Raw genomic sequence first — 26,170 nt, forward strand, 5'->3', positions numbered from 1 at the left:
GATACGAGGATAGCTGCCCAGCTACTATCTTTTCGAGAATCTTTGAGATAAAGGGGAGGTTTGATATCGGCCTGTAATTTGACAGCTGACAAGGGTCGAGATCAGGTTTCTTGATTAGCGGTTTAATAACTGCTAATTTAAAACACTTTGGGACATACCCACAGCTGAGTGAGGAATTTATGATTGTCAGCAGGGGTTCTATTATTTCTGGCACTATCTGTTTTAGAAAGTGTGTCGGTATAGGGTCTAATGTACAGGTTGAAGATTTTGCAGAAGAGATGAGTGAAATTAGTTCATTCTCTTCAAGAGGAGTAAAGTAATCTAGGTACTGATCTGCTGAGGTTAGCTCGTCACCTGCGTCAACTAAATTGTCTGGTTTTAAAGCTTGAATTTTCTGCCTTATATTTACAATTTTGTTATTGAAAAAGTTCATGAAGTCCTCACTACTGCACAACGTTGTTATGGAGATATCTGCAGTGGTCTTCTTTCTAGTTAATTTGGCTACTGTATTAAATAAAAATCTAGGGTTATTTTTGTTGTTTTCTATGAGAGTGGAGAGATACGTTGATCTAGCTGCACTAACAGCTTTTTTATAGTTCAGGATGCTCTCCTTCCACGCTATCTGGAATACTAACAGTTTAGTTTGGCGCCATTTACGTTCTAACTTTCGAGTAGTCTGTTTTAAGACGCGCGTGTCATCGTTATACCAGGGAGCAAGTTTCTTATCTCTGATGACTTTTCTTTTAACTGGAGCTACTTTATCTAAGGTATAACGTAATGACGACTCGAGATATTCAGTCGCCTGGTCTAGTTCTGTGGTGTCAGACGGTGATCCAATCAAAGTTGATAACTCTGGAAGATTACTAATAAAGCTCTGTGCGGTAGTTGATGTAAATGTACGTTTAATGCGATAGCGCGGCGCTGAGTATACATTATTAATATGACACACTGTAGTTGAAACAAGATAGTGGTCTGAGATAACTTCAGACAGTGGGAGCGTAAGTAAATTTCTTATACTTAAACCGAATGATATTATTAAATCTAAGGTGTGACCCGCTTTATGAGTGGGTCCTACTACACACTGAAAATACACAAATCCGACCACTCAGTGTAGAGACAAGACTCCTGCAAGAAGTTCTGGATGTTGTCTGTTTGGATTCATGTTCTGGTCACAGACAAACACTCACCTGGTCCCAGCAGGTGAACAGGTGAACAGGTGAGAGCCGTTAGTTCCAGTAGAAACTCCTTCTCAACAGTTGGAGGTCTCAGACACCACCCATCTCTTCACCTGTCTCCAGGTAGATTAAGACCAGTCACCCGTCCACCAGGGAGGCCACGCCTACTTAGTAACAGAGCAAACACGACCCATCAAACAGAAATAAGTAATCACAGTACTGTAATACATTACTTAGTAATGTGAGCAAATTAAAAAGTTCTGAAGAGGGTGTGTGACAGACAGAAGATCTCTCTCCAGGTATTACTGTCAGAGTTCAGCTGGAAGTAACTAAGTACATTTACTTTTACTCCACCACAGGGTTGAAAAGTATGAAAGTAGAATCTAACTACATTTAAGTGAGTTTTTAATTTACAGTTTCTTACCTGAACCTCCACCTTCTGGAGCGTTTCCGTGCAGTTTCTAAAATAAGAAGGGAAAAAAAAAGATTTAGAAAATCAGGAACTTCAGTCTAATACACTCAACACTTAGAAAGAGCAGGAATTACTGCAGAGCTCACAAAGATTTAATAATAATAATAATAATAATAATAATAAATAAGTCACGAGAAAAAAAGCAAAGATAGATTCAGTGTGCTGCTGTTTCAAAGTGCAGTTCCTCATCTTGAACACAGGGAGGTGCTGTTGTTACACTTATCTCTGCAAACCTCATTATAACTGTCTTAGAGCAGAAATACAACATAAATCTCATCCTCCTGATGTTTAACTAGTTTAAATCTCTCTCCTGATGTTTAACTAGTTTAAATCTCTCTCTCCTGATGTTTAACTAGTTTAAATCTCTCTCTTGATGTTTAATTAGTTTAAATCTCTCTCTCCTGTTGTTTAACTAGTTTAAATCTCTCTCCTGTTGTTTAACTAGTTTAAATCTCTCTCTCCTGATGTTTAACTAGTTTAAATCTCTCTCCTGATGTTTAACTAGTTTAAATCTCTCTCCTGTTGTTTAACTAGTTTAAATCTCTCTCCTGTTGTTTAACTAGTTTAAATCTCTCTCCTGTTGTTTAACTAGTTTAAATCTCTCTCTCCTGTTGTTTAACTAGTTTAAACCTCTCTCCTGATGTTTAACTAGTTTAAACCTCTCTCCTGATGTTTAACTAGTTTAAATCTCTTTCTTGATGTTTAACTAGTTTAAATCTCATCCTCCTGATGTTTAACTAGTTTAAATCTCTCTCCAGATGTTTAATTAGTTTAAATCTCTCTCCTGATGTTTAACTAGTTTAAATCTCTTTCTTGATGTTTAACTAGTTTAAATCTCATCCTCCTGATGTTTAACTAGTTTAAATCTCTCTCCAGATGTTTAACTAGTTTAAATCTCTCTCCAGATGTTTAACTAGTTTAAATCTCTCTCCTGATGTTTAACTAGTTTAAATCTCTCTCTCCAGATGTTTAACTAGTTTAAATCTCTCTCCTGATGTTTAACTAGTTTAAATCTCTCTCCTGATGTTTAACTAGTTTAAATCTCTCTCTCCTGATGTTTAACTAGTTTAAATCTCTCTCTCCTGATGTTTAACTAGTTTAAATCTCTCTCCTGATGTTTAACTAGTTTAAATCTCTTTCTTGATGTTTAACTAGTTTAAATCTCATCCTCCTGATGTTTAACTAGTTTAAATCTCTCTCTCCTGATGTTTAACTAGTTTAAATCTCTCTCCAGATGTTTAACTAGTTTAAATCTCTCTCTCCTGATGTTTAACTAGTTTAAATCTCTCTCCAGATGTTTAACTAGTTTAAATCTCTCTCTTGATGTTTAACTAGTTTAAATCTCTCTCCTGATGTTTAACTAGTTTAAATCTCTCTCTCCAGATGTTTAACTAGTTTAAATCTCTCTCTTGATGTTTAACTAGTTTAAATCTCTCTCCTGATGTTTAACTAGTTTAAATCTCTCTCCAGATGTTTAACTAGTTTAAACCTCTCTCTTGATGTTTAATTAGTTTAAATCTCTCTCCTGATGTTTAACTAGTTTAAATCTCTCTCTCCAGATGTTTAATTAGTTTAAATCTCTCTCCTGATGTTTAACTAGTTTAAATCTCTCTCCTGATGTTTAACTAGTTTAAATCTCTCTCTCCTGATGTTTAACTAGTTTAAATCTCTCTCCAGATGTTTAACTAGTTTAAATCTCTCTCCTGATGTTTAACTAGTTTAAACCTCTCTCCTGATGTTTAACTAGTTTAAATCTCTTTCTTGATGTTTAACTAGTTTAAATCTCATCCTCCTGATGTTTAACTAGTTTAAATCTCTCTCCTGATGTTTAACTAGTTTAAATCTCTCTCCAGATGTTTAACTAGTTTAAATCTCTCTCCAGATGTTTAACTAGTTTCTCAGAAACACAGTTTTAAGGTACTTGTAATAGACCAGTACTACATTCGGGATTACTTCACTATTTTACTCTACTACATTTGTCTGAGCTGTTTTTTCTCAAACTACGTTTCAGCTTAAAACATTTTAAAGTCATTTTACTTTTAGTCGTTAAAAACATGAGTTCTTACAAGTATTTCAGTCACACATTGACTAAAGTACAAAACTATTTAGTGTCTAACTAGTTGGTTAATTAATCATCAACACCTGTCCAGGTGGAACTCACCTGTCCGCCTTCTGTGGTTTCACGTCGTTCTGGTTTAAAACAGCAACGTGTCGATGATAAATGTCACTTTTTAATTTTCACTTTTTAATTTTCACTTTGTCTAGAAATGAATAAAAAAGCCTGTCGGAGCCAAAACTAAGAGCTAATGAGCGAACATTTAAAGTAATGACGAAAATCTGATTCAGTGTCGAACTGAACTCAAACTGTAAATTAAGACTTATTAATTCTAATTAATTCTTCAGGTGATTAATAGAATATTATAATAATATATTCATGGTGAAACCTCCACAGTCAAACATTAGGTTCACTTACTTTTGTCTTAATTTAATGCAGATAATATGAATTTAATTTAAACAGCAGAACTTGACTATATTTCTCTCTGATTTAACATGTTTTAATTTAGTAGCAGATCATATTAAGTAACAACACATTGCAGTTTTCCTTTTTTTGTACTTTTAATGCAAGATTTCCTTCAAAGACCAGAGACAGCTCACTTCAGTTCATCAAAGTCCAAAGTATCATCCAGTAAGTGGAACAACTGTGGATTCACAATGCAATGAACCATGAAACAGAAGAAATGCAAACGCTGTGCTGAGGTCCGATGTTTGAGTTGTGAAGCTTCATTACAGTTACAACATGGCACAGATGAGTTTACAGTGTTTAATAAACAGTAGAAAAAAAAATGATTTGGCAAAAATAAAGTTGGAATGGAGGGAAGACTCTGCAAAAGGCCTCTGAGTTTTTGTCCTGAACATAATGTGTGAGCTGCAGACTTGAATTCATTGAACCTGATGCACACCTGTGTATTTACTGTATATTAATATACGCTGCACAGACACTGGATGAGCTGCGTTTGAGGGTTCAGCTGCGTCATCCTACAGATGGAGGTCACAGGTTTGTTTCCAGTCATCGGGTCGTCCTGGTTTTTCATTTGCACCAGTGGTTCCACAGCAAGACATTTTCTACCATCTTCAAACTGAGCTAAGACACTTCTGGATGTAACACAGTTTTATAATATGATATGAAAACCATTGATTCTATTGGCTGTCTCAGTGTTATTCTTCTTCTTTGTCCTACTTCTCCTACCTCTAAGTTGGTATTTGAACTACGGCTCCCACAATGCTTTGGGGGATGATGCAGAATTGACTGTTAGCAGTTCCTGTTTACCGTGTGGCTACTGATGCACAGACAGTTGTCACTGCACTACGTTGATAGAGAAGTAAACTTAAAATCATGATAATTCTCAGGCAGGTTCTGCAGTGATAAGAGGCGTCTACGTCCCTTTGAATGGATGAATAGACTTTTTAAGCAATAGACTTCTAGATAATGATCTCCTCAGGGAATGGATGTCACAATGAATCTGAAATTATGTGAAGTCACGACTGGGAATAATGTGTCAGCAGTTCCTGTTTCTATTATTCCATTTTTCTGTCTTAAATCCTACACCTTTAAAACCACAGCCCAGTCGCTGTAAGTGCTCATTTTAAAGTGCTCCTCCTCACATATAAAATTACTGTCTGGCTCCAGCACCCTTAATGAATCTTATCACTCCCTACACTCCTTCACATGCTGTAACATCTCATTATTCCAGGAGAAACTCCTCAGGGAGTCTTCTCCTCCTGTGACCCCTTTAACTACAATAAACTCCCAGCAAATCCAGATTACAAACCTTCCGTGCCTGTGGGAGTTCAGAACTCGTGTGTAAAGTGCAGGTTTCAGTCTAGTTGCACTTTGTGTTGCTATTTTTGCTACGACGCCCTGTTGTAACTCTCCTGAGGTTTATCACTGTCTTTTCTCTTAGTCCCTAAATTCTTGTATGGACTTCTTTCTTGGCGTAGAGGCTGCGGTTTAGGATTTCACAACTGTTCAGCAGTCATTTCACTTCTTAGGAGATTCTGAGAATAAGGCTTCATAGAATAGCTTTAAGGCTCGGTCAAAGCAGCGTGAATACGATTTTTAAATGCTGCAATCTGTGAATGTGGTCACAGAGGTGAACTATCAACAGTTGATAGTTTGATTTGTCATAATAGTAAAAGCACAGTTGATGTTTAGAACATTAACCAATAACATTAACCGCGGCCCTACGCTATTACATTGTTTAATATTTTACAAATAAAATCAATAAATAAATCCTGAAGCTAAAGCAGCTAATTGGAATTCATCATTGTCTTACTCATAAATATGAGCTTTTTTCCTACTGTGTCAAACCAAGACGTCTTCTGTTGAAAACACCCTGCAGGTGAAAACTACATCCCTACGTTTCCAGTGTTGTGCACATATCAGCTTTGGTGTGCAGCTTTCCATCGTGACCAAGTCTTTTCAGAAACCTCCGGTGGGACGCGTATTTTTAATTTAAGCATCTTGCAGGTTGAGAGCTTAGTGCTGCTCAGGTGTTGCTGCTAGAATCAAACCTGCGATCGTCCACCGGCCGTCCGAGCACCAGGATGCTTCAGGCGATCAGGACGCGGACTGTCGCCAACAGGCCAAGCCCGACAGCCACTGTCCACGCAGGCCTGGTAGTGGTCCCACCTCCATCCAGCATTAAGTTCTTGTCACAGGTAGAGGTGGGGTTAACTGGGGAGCCACCAGGGGCGAGACGCTGCAGTAAGAAGTCGTGTTTCAGGGCGGAGAACTTGTCAGGACCATACGGGACGTTAAGTATCTCTGTCAGAACCTTGTGACCCGGATAGGACACCTGTCAATCAAATAGATCAAAGACCAGGAGAAAGACTAGTTAATGTCACAGGATCAATCGTGATGGCGCCATCTGGAGGTCAGTGGACCATTGTGTGTGTGTGTGTGTGTGTGTGTGTGTGTGTGTGTTTACTGTGAAGGTGTAGTTTCCAGGCAGCAGCAGTCTGTAGTATTCTCCATGTCGGTCAGTTCTGAAAGGACACATATTACTGCGACCCTTGACCTCTACCACGGCATTCTGCACCGGCACACCAGAGGCATCAAACACACGACCTTTGACCCCTGAACATAAACAGACACACAGATAGCACCATGTGAATAAGAAGTTTAGATACTCAGGTGGACCGATTCTGACTGAACTGACCCGGGTGGACCGATTCAGACTGTACTGACCCGGGTGGACCGATTCAGACTGTACTGACCCAGGTGGACCGATTCAGACTGAACTGACCCGGGTGGACCGATTCAGACTGTACTGACCCAGGTGGACCGATTCAGACTGTACTGACCCGGGTGGACCGATTCAGACTGTACTGACCCAGGTGGACCGATTCAGACTGAACTGACCCGGGTGGACCGATTCAGACTGTACTGACCCAGGTGGACCTGCTGGATGTAGGCCAGCAGAGCCTTCCTGTTCTCCGTCCACATATCAGGCAGTTGTGCGACGGGAGGAAACTTGCAGCAGGACAGTTCCAGAGTCAGCTCCAAACACTGGGCCCACACGTAGTTATAGTCCTGCATCCCACCTGCAGAAAAACACACACACACACACACACACATTCAGATCCAAGAAGACTGGTGAAGATCTGCAGGATTGGGGACGATCTGACACAGATTCAGGGATCGTGAACCTGTTGTGTATCCAGGTTTAACAGAGCGGCTCGGCTCAGTGTGATGTCCTGCTGCAGTAAAGCTGCTGTCTGTGAGGCGACGGAGTTGAAGTGATCAGGTTTCTGCAGCGGGAAACCAGAGGAGGCAGATCGGCGACGAGCAGCTCAGCAGCTCCTGATCATGTTTCTGCTTCACCCTCTGCAGGTTTCTAGCTCAGTCTTTCTAAGAACCACGTTGACACTGAACGATTCAGCTGAGCATGACTGACTTTGAAGGTGTGGGTGGTGGAGTGTGTAGTGCACTCACGTTTCACCTGGTCTCAGATAAACAGTGACGGTTTAACACGAGTGACACGGGTCTTGTTTCTCCTTAAATAAAGTTTTGGGTGAGATTTAATTTAAATTAGCGCTGGTTCATGTTTGAGTGATGAAAAGATGATGAGTTTCAGGCCTTGTTCTATTTATTTTAAATTAACTTCACATCACGTCAGTGGTCAGAAAAATAACTGATACTTCATTAATCAATATAATTAATTCATTAATCAAATTGTTGTGGACAGGCAGCTGCATGTAAGGGTTCAGTGTCTTGTCCCAGGAATACGGACGACCGCCTTATCGCCTCCAACAGAAGCAGCTAGCTACGACATTAGTGCAGGGAGCTGACAGAGTGCTAATATGATTATAACCCTTTAAAAACTCTTTTATTACTCTTCTTTAACACTCAGGACGAGAACACGGCTGCTGACCTACGAGCGGATACCACTCGTATCCGTTGGTGATGCCGTCCAGGAAAGTTCCAGTGTCAGCGCAGCTGTTACCCTGACGCATGGAGGCGTGGTTGTACGAGTACACCTTGGCCAAGTGAACGAACACGTCGTCATCAGGTGAGACGCTGGCCCCGCCCACAAGCTCACTGCCTGGAGATATGGACAAAAAGACACCAGTAATTAAATATTACACATAGATATATTCATTTAATCCTGTCTGTCCCAGAGTCCAGGTGATTTTATCAGTGTTATTGTACTGAAGTACAAATGTTTAAACAGACTTTTTATACAAAATACATCATTAAATTAATACATGATGAGGTATTATTATGAATTTACCAGCTGCTGTTCTCACTCCACACCAAGTCTGGTAGTCGAGTACTGCACTTGTGTATTTCCTGTCACTCACTGTGTCTACTTGCACTTCCTTATACTAAAAACTCTAAAAATACTGAACACCGTCAGGACTACTGTGAACTAACGGAGTTATTGTCATGCTGGGGTTTGAGCTCTAGCTGTTGCCTCACGTCTCTACACGCTGGTGTATGTGTGTGTACCTCTGTTGCTGTTGTCGTACGGATAACTGGCCACCAGAGCTCCTCCATGAAGGTTCGCGGAGAGAACAAAACTCTCAGTCCTCAACCAGTCCATCACAGCTCTGACCTGAAACACACCAAGGATGAAGGCTGGGTCCCAGAGGTGGAGTGAGGACTGAAATCATCTTCTAGTAAATTCCATCTATATCTATTGAGGGAACTCTTAACTGCAGATAACGGAGATTTCTCTAAACAGAAAAATCCAGTTGGGAGTCATTTCTCTGACGAGAGTCTGCAGAGGCTGAACACACCTCAACGACTTCCATCAATGAGGCAGGGCGGCCTGCATGTAGCCTGAGGACAAACACTTCTCCCACTCACAGCTGCGTGTTGAGTTCACTGCTCTGAGCTCATAATAGTAATTGAAGGTGACACAGAGTGAATGAACATGTTAATCCACGCAGATCGTTTTTCATCTCAACACATGATTATAAAATACAGTGTTCTGTTAAACGCTTCCTGTAACTAGGAGTGTTTGTTTCAGATCATGTCTGATCTGATCAAGAGATGTTTCCGCTGTGAACTTCTTACATGCTTTCAAAATGGGTGTGTGTGTGTGTGTGTGTGTGTGTGTGTGTGTGTGTGTGGTACATTTAGCTGAGAATACTTTTACTTAAGTTGTGTTTTTTTATAAGCAGGACCATTACTCCCATTGAAGTATTTCTACATGGTTGACCAACCTCTGCCTCCCTCTGTTCCTCGTTGAGCCCCTGCTGCTGTTGGAGACCAACGAAAGCATCTGGGAAGTTTCTGTTCAGATCAACACCGTTGAAGTTGTACCTGAAAAGACGGAGAGATGGAAGAACACTGTTTACTGTTTGACAGGGACCTGACAGAGTCCATGGACTCATTAGATGACAGGTTTTAATGGTTAGAGGTCACAGATTCATCATCTCCGCCTGATGGCAGAGGGTTTAACGCTTTGCTGAGCTCATGAAGTCAATTCTCAAACACAAATGACAAACATTCTTCAGGAAAGTCTCTAAAAATGAGACATCAGATCCTGAAGAGTCAATTAAAAAACACGTGAGTCTGATAAAGTCTTTTATCGAGTTCCTTTCTGTCGCGCACCAACGAAAAAAAAGATCCCTAACATCACTGAACTTTGCACTTTAAGTTGCTTAAACGAAAACATTTCCTTATAGGGTTTGGAAATCTGGGACCTTAAACAGACCCCACACACACACACACACACACACACACACACACACACATACACACACACTAAACCTAAGCAAAACCCCAATGTAAACCCTGAGATTTAACGCTTAACCTTGTGGTGACCTGTTTTTTCCTGAGTGCCCATAATGACACGCATTGTGATTAATACAATCTCACACACACACACACACACACACACACACACACACACACACACACACACACAAATCTTATACACAGCACATTAGCCAGAGTCAAAACACTTCTAATTAGATACTTAGAGTCTGTTACCGTGACTGTAATCTGACATCAATCTAGATATTTCCTGCCTATCAGAGAGTTTTGGGCGTTGGAGTGTTGCATAGTTTAGTTCCGAGTCGCACACACACATTTTAACAGTGCACTGAAGCATGTGTGTACTCTACTGTTATTGAGCACAGCTGACTCGACTCTTGTGAAGAATTTTCAACCTCTACGACCCAGTGAAAATAAATCTGGCTATTATCTGTTGACATTCTGGACGATGATTACAGGCGGTGTTTTCTCTCTCTGCTGCTCTCAGAGCATTTCTTGGGTTTTTCTCTCCAACTCTGCAGCGTCTTTGTGATTTGGTGCAACGTAAATAAATAAAACTGACAAGCTCTTCATTAATGACTCATACTGTAGAGTGTAATCACATCTTTTGAGGTGTGTGCTTTGACACTAGCTGGGAAACTTTTGTATAAGTTTCCATGAAGACACGAGGTTGAAGCTGTAAGAAACAAAACATTCAGTATGAAGTTCACACATCCCATCGCTACCTGTGGTTGACAGTTCATAAAAAGTCACTTGTAAAATGTCATTTATTCTTATTTTCACTGCTCTTCATTAAAACTTTAACCACATCATCTGTAAAAAGAAGCAAAGCTTCTTCCACCCTCAACCGTCTCTGTCCTGCTGTCAGTACAGACATGTCTGAACCAGCCGACAGACCTGCCTCTGCGTACAAGACATGCTGAAATATTGTTCCAGGGCTGCGTGTAGTTCTTATTTATGTTAGAAATGTCAATGGGCTTTTGAATGAGGTCTACTCGCCTACTTGTGGAACAGGACCCAGAAGTCGCAGTAGTAACTAAGCTATTCATTGTCAGACTGTGCACAGCTCATAAAATATTGTACTGAATGGTAAATAATAAACTGTATGAAAAACTACTGTAAACAAATGATATAAGTGTTAAATAACCTCTGGTTAGTTCAAATACACAGCTGCAGTTCTCCAGGACTCTCAGCTGCTAAGTTGGGTCAATTAAGAGTGATCCTGGAACAATTTGATCAAATCCCTCTTAAAACGATGCTGCAGAACACCCACGTCCTGTTGTCACTTGGAAATCGGACATTTCAGACGCTAACAATGCTCCAACTGTTGTTTCTCTTGACCTTTTCAACTCCTGCCTTTCACCTTTCAGTGCTCCCTCAGGGTCACAGCTGAGAGCTGTCTGCTGAACACACCCATCTTCCCCTAACACCCGGCTTCACCTGGCTCCCTTCTACTGTTCAGGAACGGTTTCCAGTTCACATCAGCTCGTGGTTCTTTCCCTTCAGGAGTTTTTGCAGGCCGAGCCCATTAGAGCCGTCTCTGTGTCCACTTGATGAATGTTAGGACTCTCTCTCCTTCTCGGTCTCTGCCTGGTCCCCTGAGGGACATACCTCGCTCTTTAAATGCTCCACTGTGTTCACCAGCGAACGGTGTCTTTTTAGAGCTCGTCTGATGAAAGCAGACTGAACAAAGACTCACCGTCCATTGCTGTACTGGCAGTCCGTGTCTGCTTTATCGAAGCCATCGGGGTTCATTGTTGGGAGGATGTGGATGCGAGTGCTGTTCAGTAACTGCAAAAACTGTGTTTCATTTTTGCGGTAACCACGCACCATGTCGTCGATCAGCTGGACCAGCAGCACTCGGCCAAGAACCTGCACAAACACATAAATCTCATCTGTTAAAGCAAAGGTGCTAGAATCATTTGTCAGGTGAAGATTTCATTTCATTCATTAGCTTAGCACATTGGTATTTTGAGATATATGGAGTGACTAGACATTAACTTATGTGTGGTTCACACTACAATAGACAGAACTGAGCTTTCTCTGCTGGTGTTGTGTTGTCGTCTGTGTAGTAGCGTGTGACATGGGGCCGTAAACTGTTACAGCATCATCTCCTGAGATGCCTCTGGGCCAGGTTTCCAGTCTTACATAGTGCAGAAACAGATCCAGGCATGCAGTGGCACAGACAGTTACTGATCCAACAGAATCATTAAAACTGTTATTTTATTGTAAAATGTTGGGACTTTAAATTAAAACGATGTGGTTAATGTGGTTAAATCTGAAATCTCTTGGGTTCGTTTAGGTTTAAGTTCAGTAAGTTAACTTCATTAAAAGCTGAACGAAGTCTGGTGCTTTGGACTGAACACTAACTATCACTGAGCGTCCATCACTTCTGTTCAGTTTCATCCTTACATTCATTCATTTCCACCCAACATCTGTTTCTCTCTGACACGACATTTCAGCGCAGCAGGGTCTCTCTCAACAGAAACAGCGGGGGAGGAAGTGATGACGTGAGTCAGCACGACATCGAAACACAAACTCCCGAGATGAGTAGGAGGCTTCTTTTTTCCTTCTGAGACAGCTGCTGATTGGATCGTGGAGACGACTTAAAAAAACACTTTATGAATGAATGAGAGCCTCAGGGGGAAGAAAGAGAGAAGGGTGGGAAAGGAGAAACGCTGTGTGTGTTCAAAGCTGTAACACACACACACACACACACACACACGTCAGGACTAGTTCTGCCTCCAGCAATCGTTCTGTTTTCCTCCATCACTCACCTAATCTGACTTCATCTTTTCTCTGTCTGTTGCCATCACACTACAACACACACCCGTTTGCACTTCCATACTTAATGGATCAGTGTGTTGATACTCGACATTTTACCTGTTGTGAGTCAAAGTGGAGAAAACGAACAATGAATGTATTCTTCTAACAACTCCTGTGTACGGATCAGACCTGATACCTTTAGAGCTCTATTGTTGTCCAACAACGACTGCAACAAACACATCAATGAGCCGCAAAAGAGGAACACGTTCCTCAAGCATCATCAACAAAAACACATAGGAGTCATATTCCTAAGGCGGCGGTTCTTAGCCTGGGGGTCGGGGGTCGGGGGTCGAGGGATGGTTTTCAGGTAACGTAATGAATCTGAACCTGAAGACTTGAAGTTGTTCAGACTGATGTTTTCCCGTTACTGGATTTTCACGGTGAAGCTGCTGTCTGGGTTCATCCCAGCAGAATTCACAGGAGTATTTCCCTTTTATAACGAATCAATTTCCAGTGACAGGAAGTGAGCTGGAGGAATCATCGCTTGATGCTGGAACAGATGTGGCTCTGAAGCAGAGGTTGTTGGAGAAACCTATAAACTAACTACAGAACGTAGCTGCTTCTATTTATCAGCATCATCGGATCTAAACACAGAGTTCGAGGTATCAGCCACTGCAGCTGTTGATGTGATCGCACAGTTCCCATTAGAGGAGACTGATCAGCAGTTTAGATAAGATGAAAACTGTCGAGTGTTGTTGTTTATGTTGTTGTGCATTAGCAGATGGAAGTAAAGGTGGACCTCACCCAGGGTCCTCACAAACCATAATAGAACTGTAATCAGAGGCAGCGGAACCTGTCTACAGTACAGACTACTGTCTACAGTTTGCAGCTGGAAAACACAGGAAACCCCTGATTTCCCATCACACAATTTCCTTATTCTAAAGATACAATTAATTTTACCAAACACAACTGAGCAGATGAGGTTGTTGCTGTTTGAACTCACTGGTTCCTTCCAGTTGACTCCGTGTGTCACTGTTCAGGTAAATCAGGATTTAATACTTTGACAGTTGACAGGAATTTGTGCTCATGTTACGCAACAGCCACAAAACTACATTTGTTCCATACAGTACTGTATATTTAGACACCTTTGTTTTCTGCAGACTCAGACACTCAATAACCCAGAAAGTCAAACACGTTTAAAATGTTTGAATACTTTCTGACCTGGTGCTTGATGAAAATCAAGTTATTAAAGTTGCTGCAGGAAACAAGAATGTCTGAATGAAATTTCATGACGTTCCAGCAGCTCGCATGGATAAAAATACACAGCTGCTAAAACGGTTGATATCTATATATAACTCCAGATAGGATAGGAAATTTAATGTTACAGAAAGGTCAAGTCTCTGTTTGACAAAGTGAATTTAGATTGAATTGAGTTCAAAGCTGCTCACAGATGTTTGATTTGACATCACTGAACACACTCAGGACCAGAAACATTAGCAGACAAACTCTGAAACACACCGACTCTCTGCTCCAGATTGAAATGCTCTCTGTCACAACGAGAAGAGCGTTTGCGTGTTTGCTCATCTGAACACTGATGACAGCTACATCCTCTGTCTCTCCCTCTCAAGGTTGGATTTTCTGTCGTGCAGTGGACGTTGTTTGCTTCCTACGGTTTCCTACCAAGGGCAAGACTCATAAACAACGTGTGTGCACATGCCAGTTCTTGGAAACAGCTGCATTCATGAAAACAGTACATGCAGCAAGAATGTATGCACCTCAAACACAGGCTGTAGAGAGAACCCACAGCATAGAGATAGCACAAGACGGCGCTTTATCTGCTGCTACTCCACACTCATAAGGTCAGGCGCCTGTATCGTCAATACGTTGCATGTCTGTGCATCAGTTCTGATGTGCAGGATGTAGTGAACACTGCAGCCTCGAGGTGTTCACACTGATCTCATACGGAAAGAAGTTGGCCGTCTGCCTGTTCCACGTCCACACTGTCACTAAATGACAGATTCACAGCATAAACTAAATGACTGTGAGACACTCGGAGGACATAAACTCACACAGACGAGTTGTTTTTAGGAAATATTGACCTAATAACACACAACAGATAATGATATCTACATGACACCTTTTCCACTGACGGTACATTCCTGCTGAGTGTGTGTGTGTGTGTGTGTGTGTGTGAACTCAGTGAAAAGGTCTTTTTCTGTAAGTTTCCTTGGAAGCGACACACTCCACTAATTCTGTTTGCCAACTCTGTGTGTGTGTGTGTGTGTGTGTGTAGGCATGACTTGTCTATTTAAGGACATTTCCAATTTCTCACACACACACACACACACACACACACACACACACACACACACACACACACACACACACAGCATCGCCAAGACAACCAGAGACTGGTCAGAGGTCGCAGAAAGTTTCCTTTCCACTGTTTTTAATGGAGACAGCTGTCGCAGCATTATTTACTGAAGTGTATATGAATGATGCCGACAACACATATTATTTTTTTTGACAGCAATGTGATTTGTATATATATATTTTTTTATTTAGCCACTTTTGGAACATTATTCCAGCTTCTCTTCAGCTAAATAATGTGGGTCTATTCCTTCTGTGGCAGCTGTGTGACAGAAACAAACCGGGACTCTTTGACCTGCATTCAGTAAAATCTTTTCTCTCATTGTGTCTCTCCTGTCCGTGACTGATGCTGTTGTGTCTGTTGAATTCATAAAACCACAGATTAGTTTTAGAATGCAGTGTCTAATGTTTTAATATTGACTCAGCCTGCTGTCTGTTTGGACTGAGAATAATACAGATCACCACACACACACACACACACAGTCTGCCATCTGAATACAAAAGTGTGTATGGAGTGTGTTTGACTGTGAATGTCTTTTGTTGATCTCTTTAGTCTCCTTTTATTCCTGCTTCCTGTCAGCTGGGAGGGGTCCTGTCCTGTGTGTGTTGTCTCACCTCATTTCCATGCATGTTAGCCACATATTTGAACTCTGGGATCCCGACGGTGTGGTGGCGAGGACTGAGGCCCAGAGCCAACACCCACAGCTGCTGACCTGGGAGAGATGGGGGCGTAAACACAGTTTTCACATTTATACAAGTAACATTTTGTGCAGATCAGTCCTTTATTTGAAGCAAAGGTTTTAAATATCGTATGAATGAAGCTCTGGCACAGACAGTCCCTGACTTGTTACTATGATGTTAACAACTAACACAGTTAACCCCAACCCTGAACTCATCTTAATCTTAACCCTGCAACAAAGGCTGGCCGAATCGTCCTCACAGGGATGGTTTCCAACTAACTCTGTCCAAACAACCGTGGAAAAACATGTACACACAGAACAGGGAGTCTTAGTAAAGTAGGAATGAGTCATTGCAGGAACGTGAGGGAACAACTGACGAGCTGTGGACAGGTAACACACACTCACACACAGGTTGGACGTAGGCCAGCTGGTGTCCTAGATTAGCCCAGATTAGGTCTGTGTGTATTGTGCATGTGCGTGTGTGATTAGACAGATTAAGCTGCAGCAGATTAAATTAACCTCAGTTTGAATTCCTTATATGATCACGTAAATACCAGCAGACACAGTCAGCGTCATGTTTGGTACATCAGGTTGTACATTACAAATACACCTAAAAAGACACAGCTCACACAGTATTGTTCATTGTATTTGAGTTTATAAGAAAATAAACTAGAATATAAACTAAATATTATGAGGTAGGCAAGTAAAAGAATACGTTTTTTAGGAACTAACAAACTGCTGCTTGGTATTAATAAATAAATACTCCTTTTATTGATATTTATGCAGCACATGCTGCGTATTAATCAGACAGTTCATCATCAGAAACAGTTGTAATATCAGCCTCAACTCTCGAAATGGAATTAAAAAACATTTTTAAATTAAGGAAATAAATCAGTAGCTGTCACCTCTAACCGATTGGCCGATGCTGTACAGGTGAGCGATGTCAGGGTTGGAAGCGTTGACCTGGAGAAGGTACTGCTCGATCTCGGTGTTGTTGTGGTAACGAAACTCCAGCGTTGAGGCGGAGGTGAGGATGAGGAACAGGAGGAAGAGGAGGAGTGATGACATCACTGCAGTGCAAACTGTGGGAGGGAAAGAAATTCAAGTTCAACACAACGAGAACCGCGAGTGTTCTAGGAAGTGTATGTCAGGTGGTACACGCATTGGTAAAGAGAAGAGTTGATGAAGATTTGATAGAACTGGTAAGTTTTTATACAACATCTGGTCATGAACTGTTTTCCAGTGTACAATGAATACAAGTATTTCAGTATAGTATAACATATACTTCATTTAGCAAAAATCCAAATCAAAACTGAAAGTTGTGTTGACTGACTATGTTTTTATGCAGATGACACACAGCTGTATCTTCCAGTTCAGCAAGTTGGCCCTGGTTTGCTTCACTGAAAACAGAAATGTTTATTTGACATCAAATATTAGACAGGAGCCAGTTTGTTCAGCTAAATATAGAAATATTCTTAGCTTTGGTTCCCAACACGTGCAAAACGTACTCAACAAGGAAACTGTTGAATCACAAGCTTCTACAAACACACCTGATCCTCCACAGTCCATTACATTTGTTTTTCTGAAGCAATAAACACTTTATTTTCATTGGTGTGTCTTTGTGGTGACATGAGTCAGCACCAGCATCAGCAGCGGGCAGGTACAAAAACCTGAGGTGTAATTAGTCTTGTTCACACAGAAGAAGCAGACATTTATACGTCTGCTCAGCCATGTGAGTTAATAAAACAAGACAAGACTGTGAAAGATAAATTTAATTAAACCTGAATTCAGATATAACAGTTCTGTTTCACCACATGTCAAACAGGTCAAACGTGCTGCAGCTTCCTGTCTGGCAGCAGTGGTCTCATTCTGTTAATAGTAAGTGGGCTTTAAAGGATTTAAACTGGTTTGTAAAGCAGTAGTTAAAGTACAGTACAGTAGTTTGTGGTGTCTGCAGAAACACAGTTGGCATGCAAATGATTATGCAAACAGGTCACTGTCACTGTATATGTATTTTAACTCCATGTTTGCTGGACCATGACCACTGACGACTCCATTAAATTAACTTGATTTAATTTGTTGGGATTTTGTGCACATTTTGTTGGTTTGTGTCTTTTTTTAATCTCTTCTTTGTTTTTTTTATTTTAGTCACTGAAACGTCACAATATATTGACAAATGTCTCACGGTCCCTGGTGGTGTCAGATTTCATTGATCCAGCAGCAAATGCACAAACTCGAGCAGGTGAAATTAAAACGTTGCTTAAAAGGTTTACTGGTATATTAATTAAACTAATTTTATTTGTATTTGAATAAGTTTGTTCTTCCACTGCATGGCTCTCTCCTTTCTTGATTAATTAATTAACTTATATTGTATAAATTCATGTTTGTAGAATAAATAATTCACACCTACCTGTACAAATACTTCCAGTAAACTAATACTAGTTAGTGATGAAGTTCATCTGATGAATGTTTTATTAACATGGTTCAGGTCAGATCAACCTGCTCCAAACTAAAAAACTAATGTGTTGAACATATTCAGTAATAAACTTTGGTCCATTCATGAGTCCTAAATGTAAAAAACGATTTATTAATAAATCACAATTCATCAATTCATTATATTTATTATTGGTTTATAAATAATTAATTATATAGGTAATTATATCTGCAAAGTAACTAGTAACTAAAATACAGCGGAGCTAAAAGTACAAGTATAACCTTAAGTATTCCTGATGATGAAGTACTAGTACAGTAGTAGTACTAGTAGTACTAGAGTGGATGTACCTCGTTAGTAAAGTTCCTCACATCACGTCACATGAGCGCTGAACAAACAGCTGATCGACCATCACACACACCCAACACACACACACACACACACACACACACACACACACAGGTCGGGACTCACCGGCTGTCTCACCTGTCCGCGGTCCGTCGGTTCGGGACACCCCCGGCACAGTCACACACCGTCCGGCTGCTGCGGAGCTCAGAGACCGATTCAGGAGGAGTCAGCAGGTCCCTCCGCAGAGGGGGTGTTAGTTCTTCAGCCCTGTAGCTGCAGGAGGGGCGGAGTTAAGAGGAGAGGAGGCTTGAATGAGTCCTGGAGGATGGGATTTCTTCAAGGCACTTTAAGTTTCTGTAAGGAGGGGTTTAGGTAGACCTGTGAACCCCCTTCAACCGACTGGGGGGTCTTTGTGGAGGCTGTTGGGATGGTCTGAGGGGGTGTAGCAGAGTCCTGGAGGTCATGTTGGGGGAAGTGGTGTAGGATTCATTAGACAGGTTGTAGACATCAGTGTAATGTTGTGGTGTGTGACGAGGCTGCACAGGTCCTGAAGTGGTTCTGTGGATTCTTAAATAGGAGAAGAATAAAGATTCACTGCTGAGGCTGCACCTGGATCCTAGAGGCTGAAAAGTTCTACTGTGGCGTCCTCCAGTGGCAGAGAACATCCTCCAGAACAAGCACATGGAAAACATTTAAACAATCATTTTACAAATCAGATAATAAAAAAAAAAAACATCTTCCAGAACAACTATATGAAAAACAACGTTTAAACTGTCATTTTACAAATAAATGAATAAAAGAATCAGGTTGTGTGTCTGAAAGTTAAAAATGAAAACATGAATTCATGTTGTAATAGATAGTAGCAGGTATTTAGGTGGTTGACAAATAGTCTTAACCCTCTAAAGTCCAAAGTCTTAACTTATAGAGGTGATTGGGTTTGTTTGTTGTCTGGTGGATGGAGACTCTCTGACTGCAGCTGGTTTTAAAGTGGTTTAGCGCCATCTGCTGCTGCAGCTCTAAACTGCAACACAACTAGTCTCTTTCCAACCCAAGTAAGTAGTGAGCAGCTAAATGGATGTTCAACAAGTCAGTGAAGAAGCTGTGTGGGTCTTTGAGGTCGTAGGTTTATTCAATAGGTTGCAGAGGTCACTGAACAGGTTCTAGGAAGATTCTTGAGAATGTATTGTTGTAGTTGAGGAGGATGTAGCTGTGGTCCTTGAAAAGGTTGCACAGGTCCTTGAAGAGGCTGTATGGATTCTAGAGGAGCTTGTAGGCGTCCTGGAAAGTTGTAAGCGCCTTTGAGAAAGTTGAAGACTGCAGAGTTGCTGCAGAGGTTGAGTGGACCTGGAGAAGGCTGTAAGGCTCCGGGTCAAAGAGTGGATCCTTGGAGTCATCAAGGATGTAGGAATCTCTGAAAGAAGCAGCAGCAAACTTTCAGCTTGAGATTTAAGGATTCTGAGGATCCTTAAAGGATTCAGTGGAGCTAGAGGATCATTTGGAGACTTAAAGAAGTTTAGTATTTGTAGCAGTTGCAATTTTTACTGAAGACGTAAGAGCTATTGTAAGTAGGCCGCTCTGGTCCTTGAGGATGTTCCAGAGGTCATTCAGGAAGTTAAAGGGTTCCCAGTTTCCTTAGTTCTGGTCCTTAAAGAGGTTGTACATGACCTTGAACGAACTGTTAGAATTCTTCTTTTTTTTTGGCCCCTTGCTGCAAAAACAATTTTAGTGATGATAAAGCGTTGACTGTCACAGTCACCGGACCCGTTCAGAACAGGAACCTTCTCACATTAACCCTCCACGTTACAGGGAAACATGAGCACTAAGTGGTGGAGTGTCCTTCTGCCCTGTCAGCTCAGGTGCAGCTTTCTCCTTTTCCAGCTTCTGCTTGCATTAAAGTGAAGTGACAGTGCTGAGCGTGTTGTACGTTGAGGTGATAATGTCGGGGTAATTGTGGCTTCGGGGGGGTGCAGCTGGCTGATTGACAGCTTATTTAAACAGACACGGTGGAGGAGATGAACGGTGAGGTCCAGAAACAAGAAGTTAATGAAGCTGGAGGAACGAACGACAGATACGACGACGCTGATACACACACGTCTGTGTCTGTGGAATTTAAATCTCATTTAGTGGAACACGGTGACGCTGATTCAGCGGTTTTGTGTGAAACTAAAGACTGCAGAGCTTCAATTCACCTGAAACAAAGAATGAAATTCTTTGTGAACTTTACATTCAACTCCACAGACAAACAAATACAAGAGATTATCCGTCTTCCTTAGAGACGGTCCAGTGGTTTTATTTCAGTTGAAGGAGTTACAGAGGTTCATTCATCCTCAATGAATAGTCGCCACTTTAGTTAGGACTGAAATTACACAGCAACTAATTGATGGATTATCTGCAGGCGGAATCCTGATGTAAACATTTCACTACTCAGCCAATCAGTTTCTTAATGCTACTTCTCACAAATCAATTCAGTGTTTAATACGAACATTTCATTCTTTACCTTAGTTCTTATTTTAAACAGCCACCAGACCGGGTACATTTCTTCCACTGTGACGTTTTATGCCTGCAAACCTGCGTCTACATCCGCTGCCATGGAAATGCCTTTATAGTGCTGGATTATTCACAGTGCAAGCAAAGTGGCTTCACTATAGTTAAAACAGTTAAAACGGGGGGAGACTAAGAACTGGAGCTGTCACAGATGATTGAGTCTTGAGTGGAGAAAATGATTTTATTGCTTGAACAGTTTCGACAGAGAAGAGACTGAGTCTGTGACTGATACACAGACACAGATACATGTGCAATATAACGTGGTTTTAGGAACCGGCGTATTTTCATGTTTCACATACAAAACAGTTCTTTAAATGATCAACTGTGACGTTGATGGAGAGAGTCGAGCATTTCTTGCAGTGCGATTGCTCCATTTCTCTGTGATGCCAGAGAAGAGAACCGAGGCAGGTTAAGAGAGACAGACTTCCACAGAAAGTTAATCTGTTGGAGATAAGACTCTATAATTCTTCAAGCAGCAGAGGAAATCAGAAATCCAGCCCGTCATTTCCATAATCTGCAGCCCAGACACGCTCATCTCCATTCCCATCGTGCACCTGGCCTCTGAAACATTATCATAATCCATCCTGCCTCCAGATTCTCAGCTGCAGTTTTGCAAGTCTGCACAGAGCTGTGATATTTCTATTGAGTGATGCAGCTGAGAATCACAGAGGCAACCTTTGGCCTCGCTGTCCAGATACGGTCCAGACTGAGTTGGTAAATTAACTAATTACAGCACATCCAGAATTCACAGCCACTACCTTTTAGCACATTTTGTTATTGGCTGTGTTCTTAGATGTTGAAAGATGAACTGTCGCCCCAGTCTGAGGTCCACAAGCTCTGGAACCTCAGACTGGGGCCGTCCACATCTTACCACAACACTATCCAGTCACTTTACATTGGTATTGTTCAGGTGCTGAGCGGTTCCTGGTTTCCAGACGTGACACTTGGCATTCAGACCAACGAGTTCAATCTTGGTTTCATCCGACTCGAGAATTTTGTTTCTGTCTGGCTGCTCTATCACACAGACCTGGTTGGTCTCAGATGGATAATATAAATAAAACCAGATATTAGAAATCCATCTAAAATGTAACTAACAACATATCAGTGCTGCATTTAAAGCTCAGCACCTCACTGTGTATTAGACAGTATGTGGCCTCCAGGCCGTACTTCATCAATCCAAAATATTTATAATAATCTGTTTTTAACAACATGCAAACGGAAATATTTTAACTGGAAACTCCAACACTCTAAACTTGGTTTCTCAGAAAAGAATAAAACAATACACAACAGAAACATTTGACAAGAACAACAAGTGCCAATCACAGGTACAAATGTATGAAAAGACTTTCAGAGGATGAGAACATATGACACAATAAAGAAACAAAAGAGCAACTTCTCACAGAACTGGTACAAAGTCACTGGTTTGTTTGTTCTGAAAATGAAAAGACCTGCAGAATGCATGTTTGAACTGTACCTGCTGGAATATTCACTGTAATCTAAACTACTGTACATGTAGGTTTACCACAGGTTCAATCTATGAATTGGAAGATGAGTATTTTAGCAGGTTTTAAATAAAAGCTAAAGTTGTTTTGCAAGTTTAGGTCATTAACCTGAAACACATGATTTTTAATACAAAGCCACTTTGAGTTCAATTTAACAATCTTGTTATGTTAGGGTTAGCTAACCCTCACATGAATAGCACAGGTGAGAGTTCAGTCTGCTCCTTTATGTCTGGGTTTTGTTGGACAGAAATAAATAGTTGTGTTCAAGTAATCTTTGTGTTGCAGGTTGAAGTTAAATCCGTACTAATTGATGGGAGAAATAATCAGAGGTGCAGCGTTTCTGCCACCATCACTGTTACCAGGACTGAAGAACGGGTGGAGTTTCTCAGTGAAGGAGCAGCCGGTGAACGAGTAAAGAAGAGCTGCAGCATCGACGTCATAAAAGGAGACTCGTCCCTCCTCGTAATCTACAAACACTTTCACCGTGTCAGGATGAGAATTCACAGTGACGGGGACGGGATGGCTGTCGAGGGCGAAGTACGCAGTTCCATTCCTCAGACTTAAAGTCCAGTAACCATCTTCAGGTTTCAGTTCAACTTCTTCCTTCCTGTTGACCGACTGCTGGGCCACTCCTACAGTCCACTCAGTCTTTCCTTTCACCTGAACATCATAGTGAAACTTTCCACAAGAGAAACTCTGCTTCCCTAAGACATGAACAGCCAGTGTGAATCTTTTTGAAGTGTCTGGGAGTTTCCTCCACACTTCTCCACAGTGCACTTGTTTCCCATCATCAGACAGGATGAGAGCAGGATGTGCTGTGTCAGGATCCAAAGTTACATCCACTGCACTCTGCTGGGCCCTTTCCAGCTCTGCTTCCTGCAGTTTCTCCATCACTTTTCTGACCAGCTCCGCCTGCTGATCCACAGCATCCACCAAAACGGTCCTCATCGCTCCTTCATATGACGCTGGACAAATGCTGACCCCCGTCCAGTCTTTGGTCTGTGGTTCAGTATTCAGGTGTGAAAAGATGTGAAGGAAAGAGAGGCGGTCTTTTGAGGCCGAGAGCTGCTGCACCGCATCACGCCTCGTCTCCAGCTCAGATATTTCCAGCAGCAGTTCGTGAATGAATCCTTCAGCTTGTTCCTCTGTTGTTTTTTGCTTCTCTACAATCATCCTAAAGAAATCAGCCTGGGCTCTTTCTATAGACTGTATCAGAGAGTCGAACACCTCGACACCATGTGCCATCTCTCTTTCTGCAGCTTCCTTGCTGAGCGTTACTGAGTGCATGATCTCCAGAACCTTCAGCTGTCTCTCCTGGATCATCTGCTGAACACCAGCCTCTCTTTTCTTAAGCTCCGTCTTCGTTACTTCATCATCTTCTTTCAGAGATTCTATGTGGTGAAGTCTGTGACTCGACTTAGAGCAGGAACGACACAGAGACATTTTCTCATTCTGGCAGTGGAGCTCCAGTGGTTTGTCGTGCTCCCTGCACATGCTGTCTGCAGCCTTTTCCACTGTATCGAACCGAGGAGTCTTCAGCTCAGACAGTGATTGAATGAAGCTTCAGGTAAGTTATAAAGAACAAAGTCAGAGACACCAGAACTACTGCTAACAAAAAATAAGACCTTTTTGATTTTCTTTTAGGTCCAATGGGAACATCACAGGAAACCTCTTCTAATTTGGCATCATGCAGTTCTGCGCCGCTCCTGGCTTTCCTCCCGGCTGACTGTCTGAACTGAACGGCCAACTCAGATATGAAAGTATTGACCCCAAGCTTATATTTTTTGTCAACATGCTCCTTACACATGGGGCACTTGCATTGACAATTAAAATTCAAGTGCTGTGTGATACAATCTTTGCAAAAGTTGTGCCCACATGGTAGCGTGACTGGATCTGTGAACACATCCAGGCAGATGCAGCACAAAAGCTTCTCTTCAGTCAAAACGTAATTGGCAGATGACATGTTCGTACTCTGTAATTACAGAAAATACCACACGCTGGTGTTAATGTACAACTCTACAGGTCTGTAGAAAGCAATTACGTAGGATGTTATTGTTAGTCTTGTTAGCTTGAGCCTTCATCTGGCTACTTAACATCAACTATACTTTGTATAAAGAGTGTAGGTACTAAATAATAAACCCAACAATAAGAACAAACCTTTACTTCTTCCTGCTGGTTATGACAATCACAACCTCAGGCCCTGACGCAATTAGTTCTTGGTTCTAGATCAGAAACGAGTTATCGTGAAACCAGCGGTTTTGGCCAAGAGCTGGTTCTTTAGAAACTTTTGCAAACCGGTCCTTGAACGTGCTTCAGAAAGCTTTTCAAATGCACACCGGTGATAACCATCTACCACGTCTACATTTGAGATGGAATGCTACTAAAACACAGTAACATCTAACTAATTAATAACTGACCTGTGTTTGCTGTGTATGTGATGAAAGAAGTCGCGTTTGTCCTCTGGAAGAAACTAAACACAGCAGCTCTGCTGCCTCTGAATGCTCTTCTGTTTTTTTTAACAGTAACAGGTTGTTCACTAATTTCTTCGAAACAAACACACCCAGAGCCATACCCTTCAAATAATCTGTTCAAAGGTCCTCAGGGTTAATAAATAGGACACACTCAACAAAGCTTAAAGTATTGAGAGCTGAATGCAATCTAGGTCTTCTAATGTGTTCTGGCATGAATCACACAAACAATTAAAAACAGCATAGTTTGTTGTTTCAGTCTGGTTCAACTAACCCAACTGGTTCTAGACAGCATGGCTGAACCTGTAGCCTACACACAACACACTTATATCAGTGTAACATGAACCAATATAGGCATCAAAATACATCTTATAGTCTGAAAAACACACAAAACTAATTTCATACCCACAGTATATGACTATAATCCATTCCATTAAGTGTCCATTAACACAGAAAGCTCAGTAATACTGTACTGTACAGTTCTTCATGCTGCTTCAATCTTAAAGTCCGCCTGTGTCGTCAGCCCAAGATAAGATGGTTTGAAACAACGTGAAATGGAATACACACCCTCTGGGTCAGAATCCAAATGAATGCAGCCTCAGACTGGTTTGGCAGGAAGAAGTCAGAAAGAAATGAGCAACTAGTCTCTGTCACATTTATTTGTACAATGGACAGTGCACCTTAGATATGTTTGTGTAAGGGGAGAATTCTTCTTTGTAGGACTTAGAAAATCAGATCTCTGCACTGGCTTCCTGTAGCTGCTGCATCAGGATCAAAGCCCTGACCCTTACCTACAAAGTCATCAACTCAACAGAACCGGCCAACATGAACTCCCTCATCCGAATGTTTCTGTACAAAAAAAAAGTAAATGGAAATGTCTTTGCTTCAAGCAAAGTATATTTTGCTATACATTTAAAGTGCTCCACAGAAAACGCCAAGCATAACGCCTGAGCTTCATCTACCTACAGTACTTTCTAAACTTTACGGTCTACAAAAGGTTAACGGGCGACACGGGAGGGGAGAGAGTCTCGAGATCTGAATCCAATCAGCTGCAGCTAAACTCAAGTTTGCTTTACATACATATCTTTAGGCAGCAACACACACAGAACTAAATAATGAGACAACGC

At 41.4% G+C, this 26,170-nt stretch overlaps 1 protein-coding gene and 1 pseudogene across 2 annotated transcripts; both read right to left on the minus strand.

Moving 5' to 3' along the window:
• Positions 1-4,244: 4,244 nt before the first annotated feature.
• On the minus strand, positions 4,245-19,070 carry cpm (carboxypeptidase M). Of its 2 annotated transcripts, none has more exons than XM_026362437.1 (10): positions 18,668-19,070; positions 16,656-16,832; positions 15,686-15,783; positions 11,634-11,806; positions 9,379-9,478; positions 8,660-8,765; positions 8,082-8,252; positions 7,099-7,251; positions 6,636-6,784; positions 4,245-6,503 (listed from the first exon to the last, which is right to left on the minus strand). In XM_026362437.1, exons 2-10 carry the CDS (start codon positions 16,816-16,818, stop codon positions 6,258-6,260), a joined length of 1,359 nt encoding a protein of 452 aa, XP_026218222.1. In that variant the 5' UTR covers positions 16,819-16,832; positions 18,668-19,070; the 3' UTR covers positions 4,245-6,257. The 2 variants fall into 2 exon arrangements, with proteins under 2 accessions (XP_026218222.1, XP_026218221.1); XM_026362436.1 differs by having other exon boundaries at positions 18,656-19,069.
• Positions 19,071-19,176: 106 nt separating this feature from the next.
• LOC113163650 lies at positions 19,177-25,436 on the minus strand (annotated as a pseudogene).
• Positions 25,437-26,170: the final 734 nt, after the last annotated feature.

Source organism: Anabas testudineus, chromosome 23 (genome assembly GCF_900324465.2).
Source record: "Anabas testudineus chromosome 23, fAnaTes1.2, whole genome shotgun sequence".
NCBI classification, from domain to species: Eukaryota; Metazoa; Chordata; class Actinopteri; order Anabantiformes; family Anabantidae; genus Anabas; species Anabas testudineus.

Coding starts and splice junctions, on each gene's coding strand:
- cpm (XM_026362437.1), bottom strand. CDS start 16,818: ATGTCATCACTCCTCCTCTTCCTCCTGTTCCTCATCCTCACCTCCGCC. Junction 11,807..15,685: donor CTAACATGCATGGAAATGAG/GTGAGACAACAC, acceptor GTGTTTGTGCAG/GTTCTTGGCCGAGTGCTGCT. Junction 7,252..8,081: donor CGAGTGGTATCCGCTCGTAG/GTCAGCAGCCGT, acceptor GTTTTTCTGCAG/GTGGGATGCAGGACTATAAC.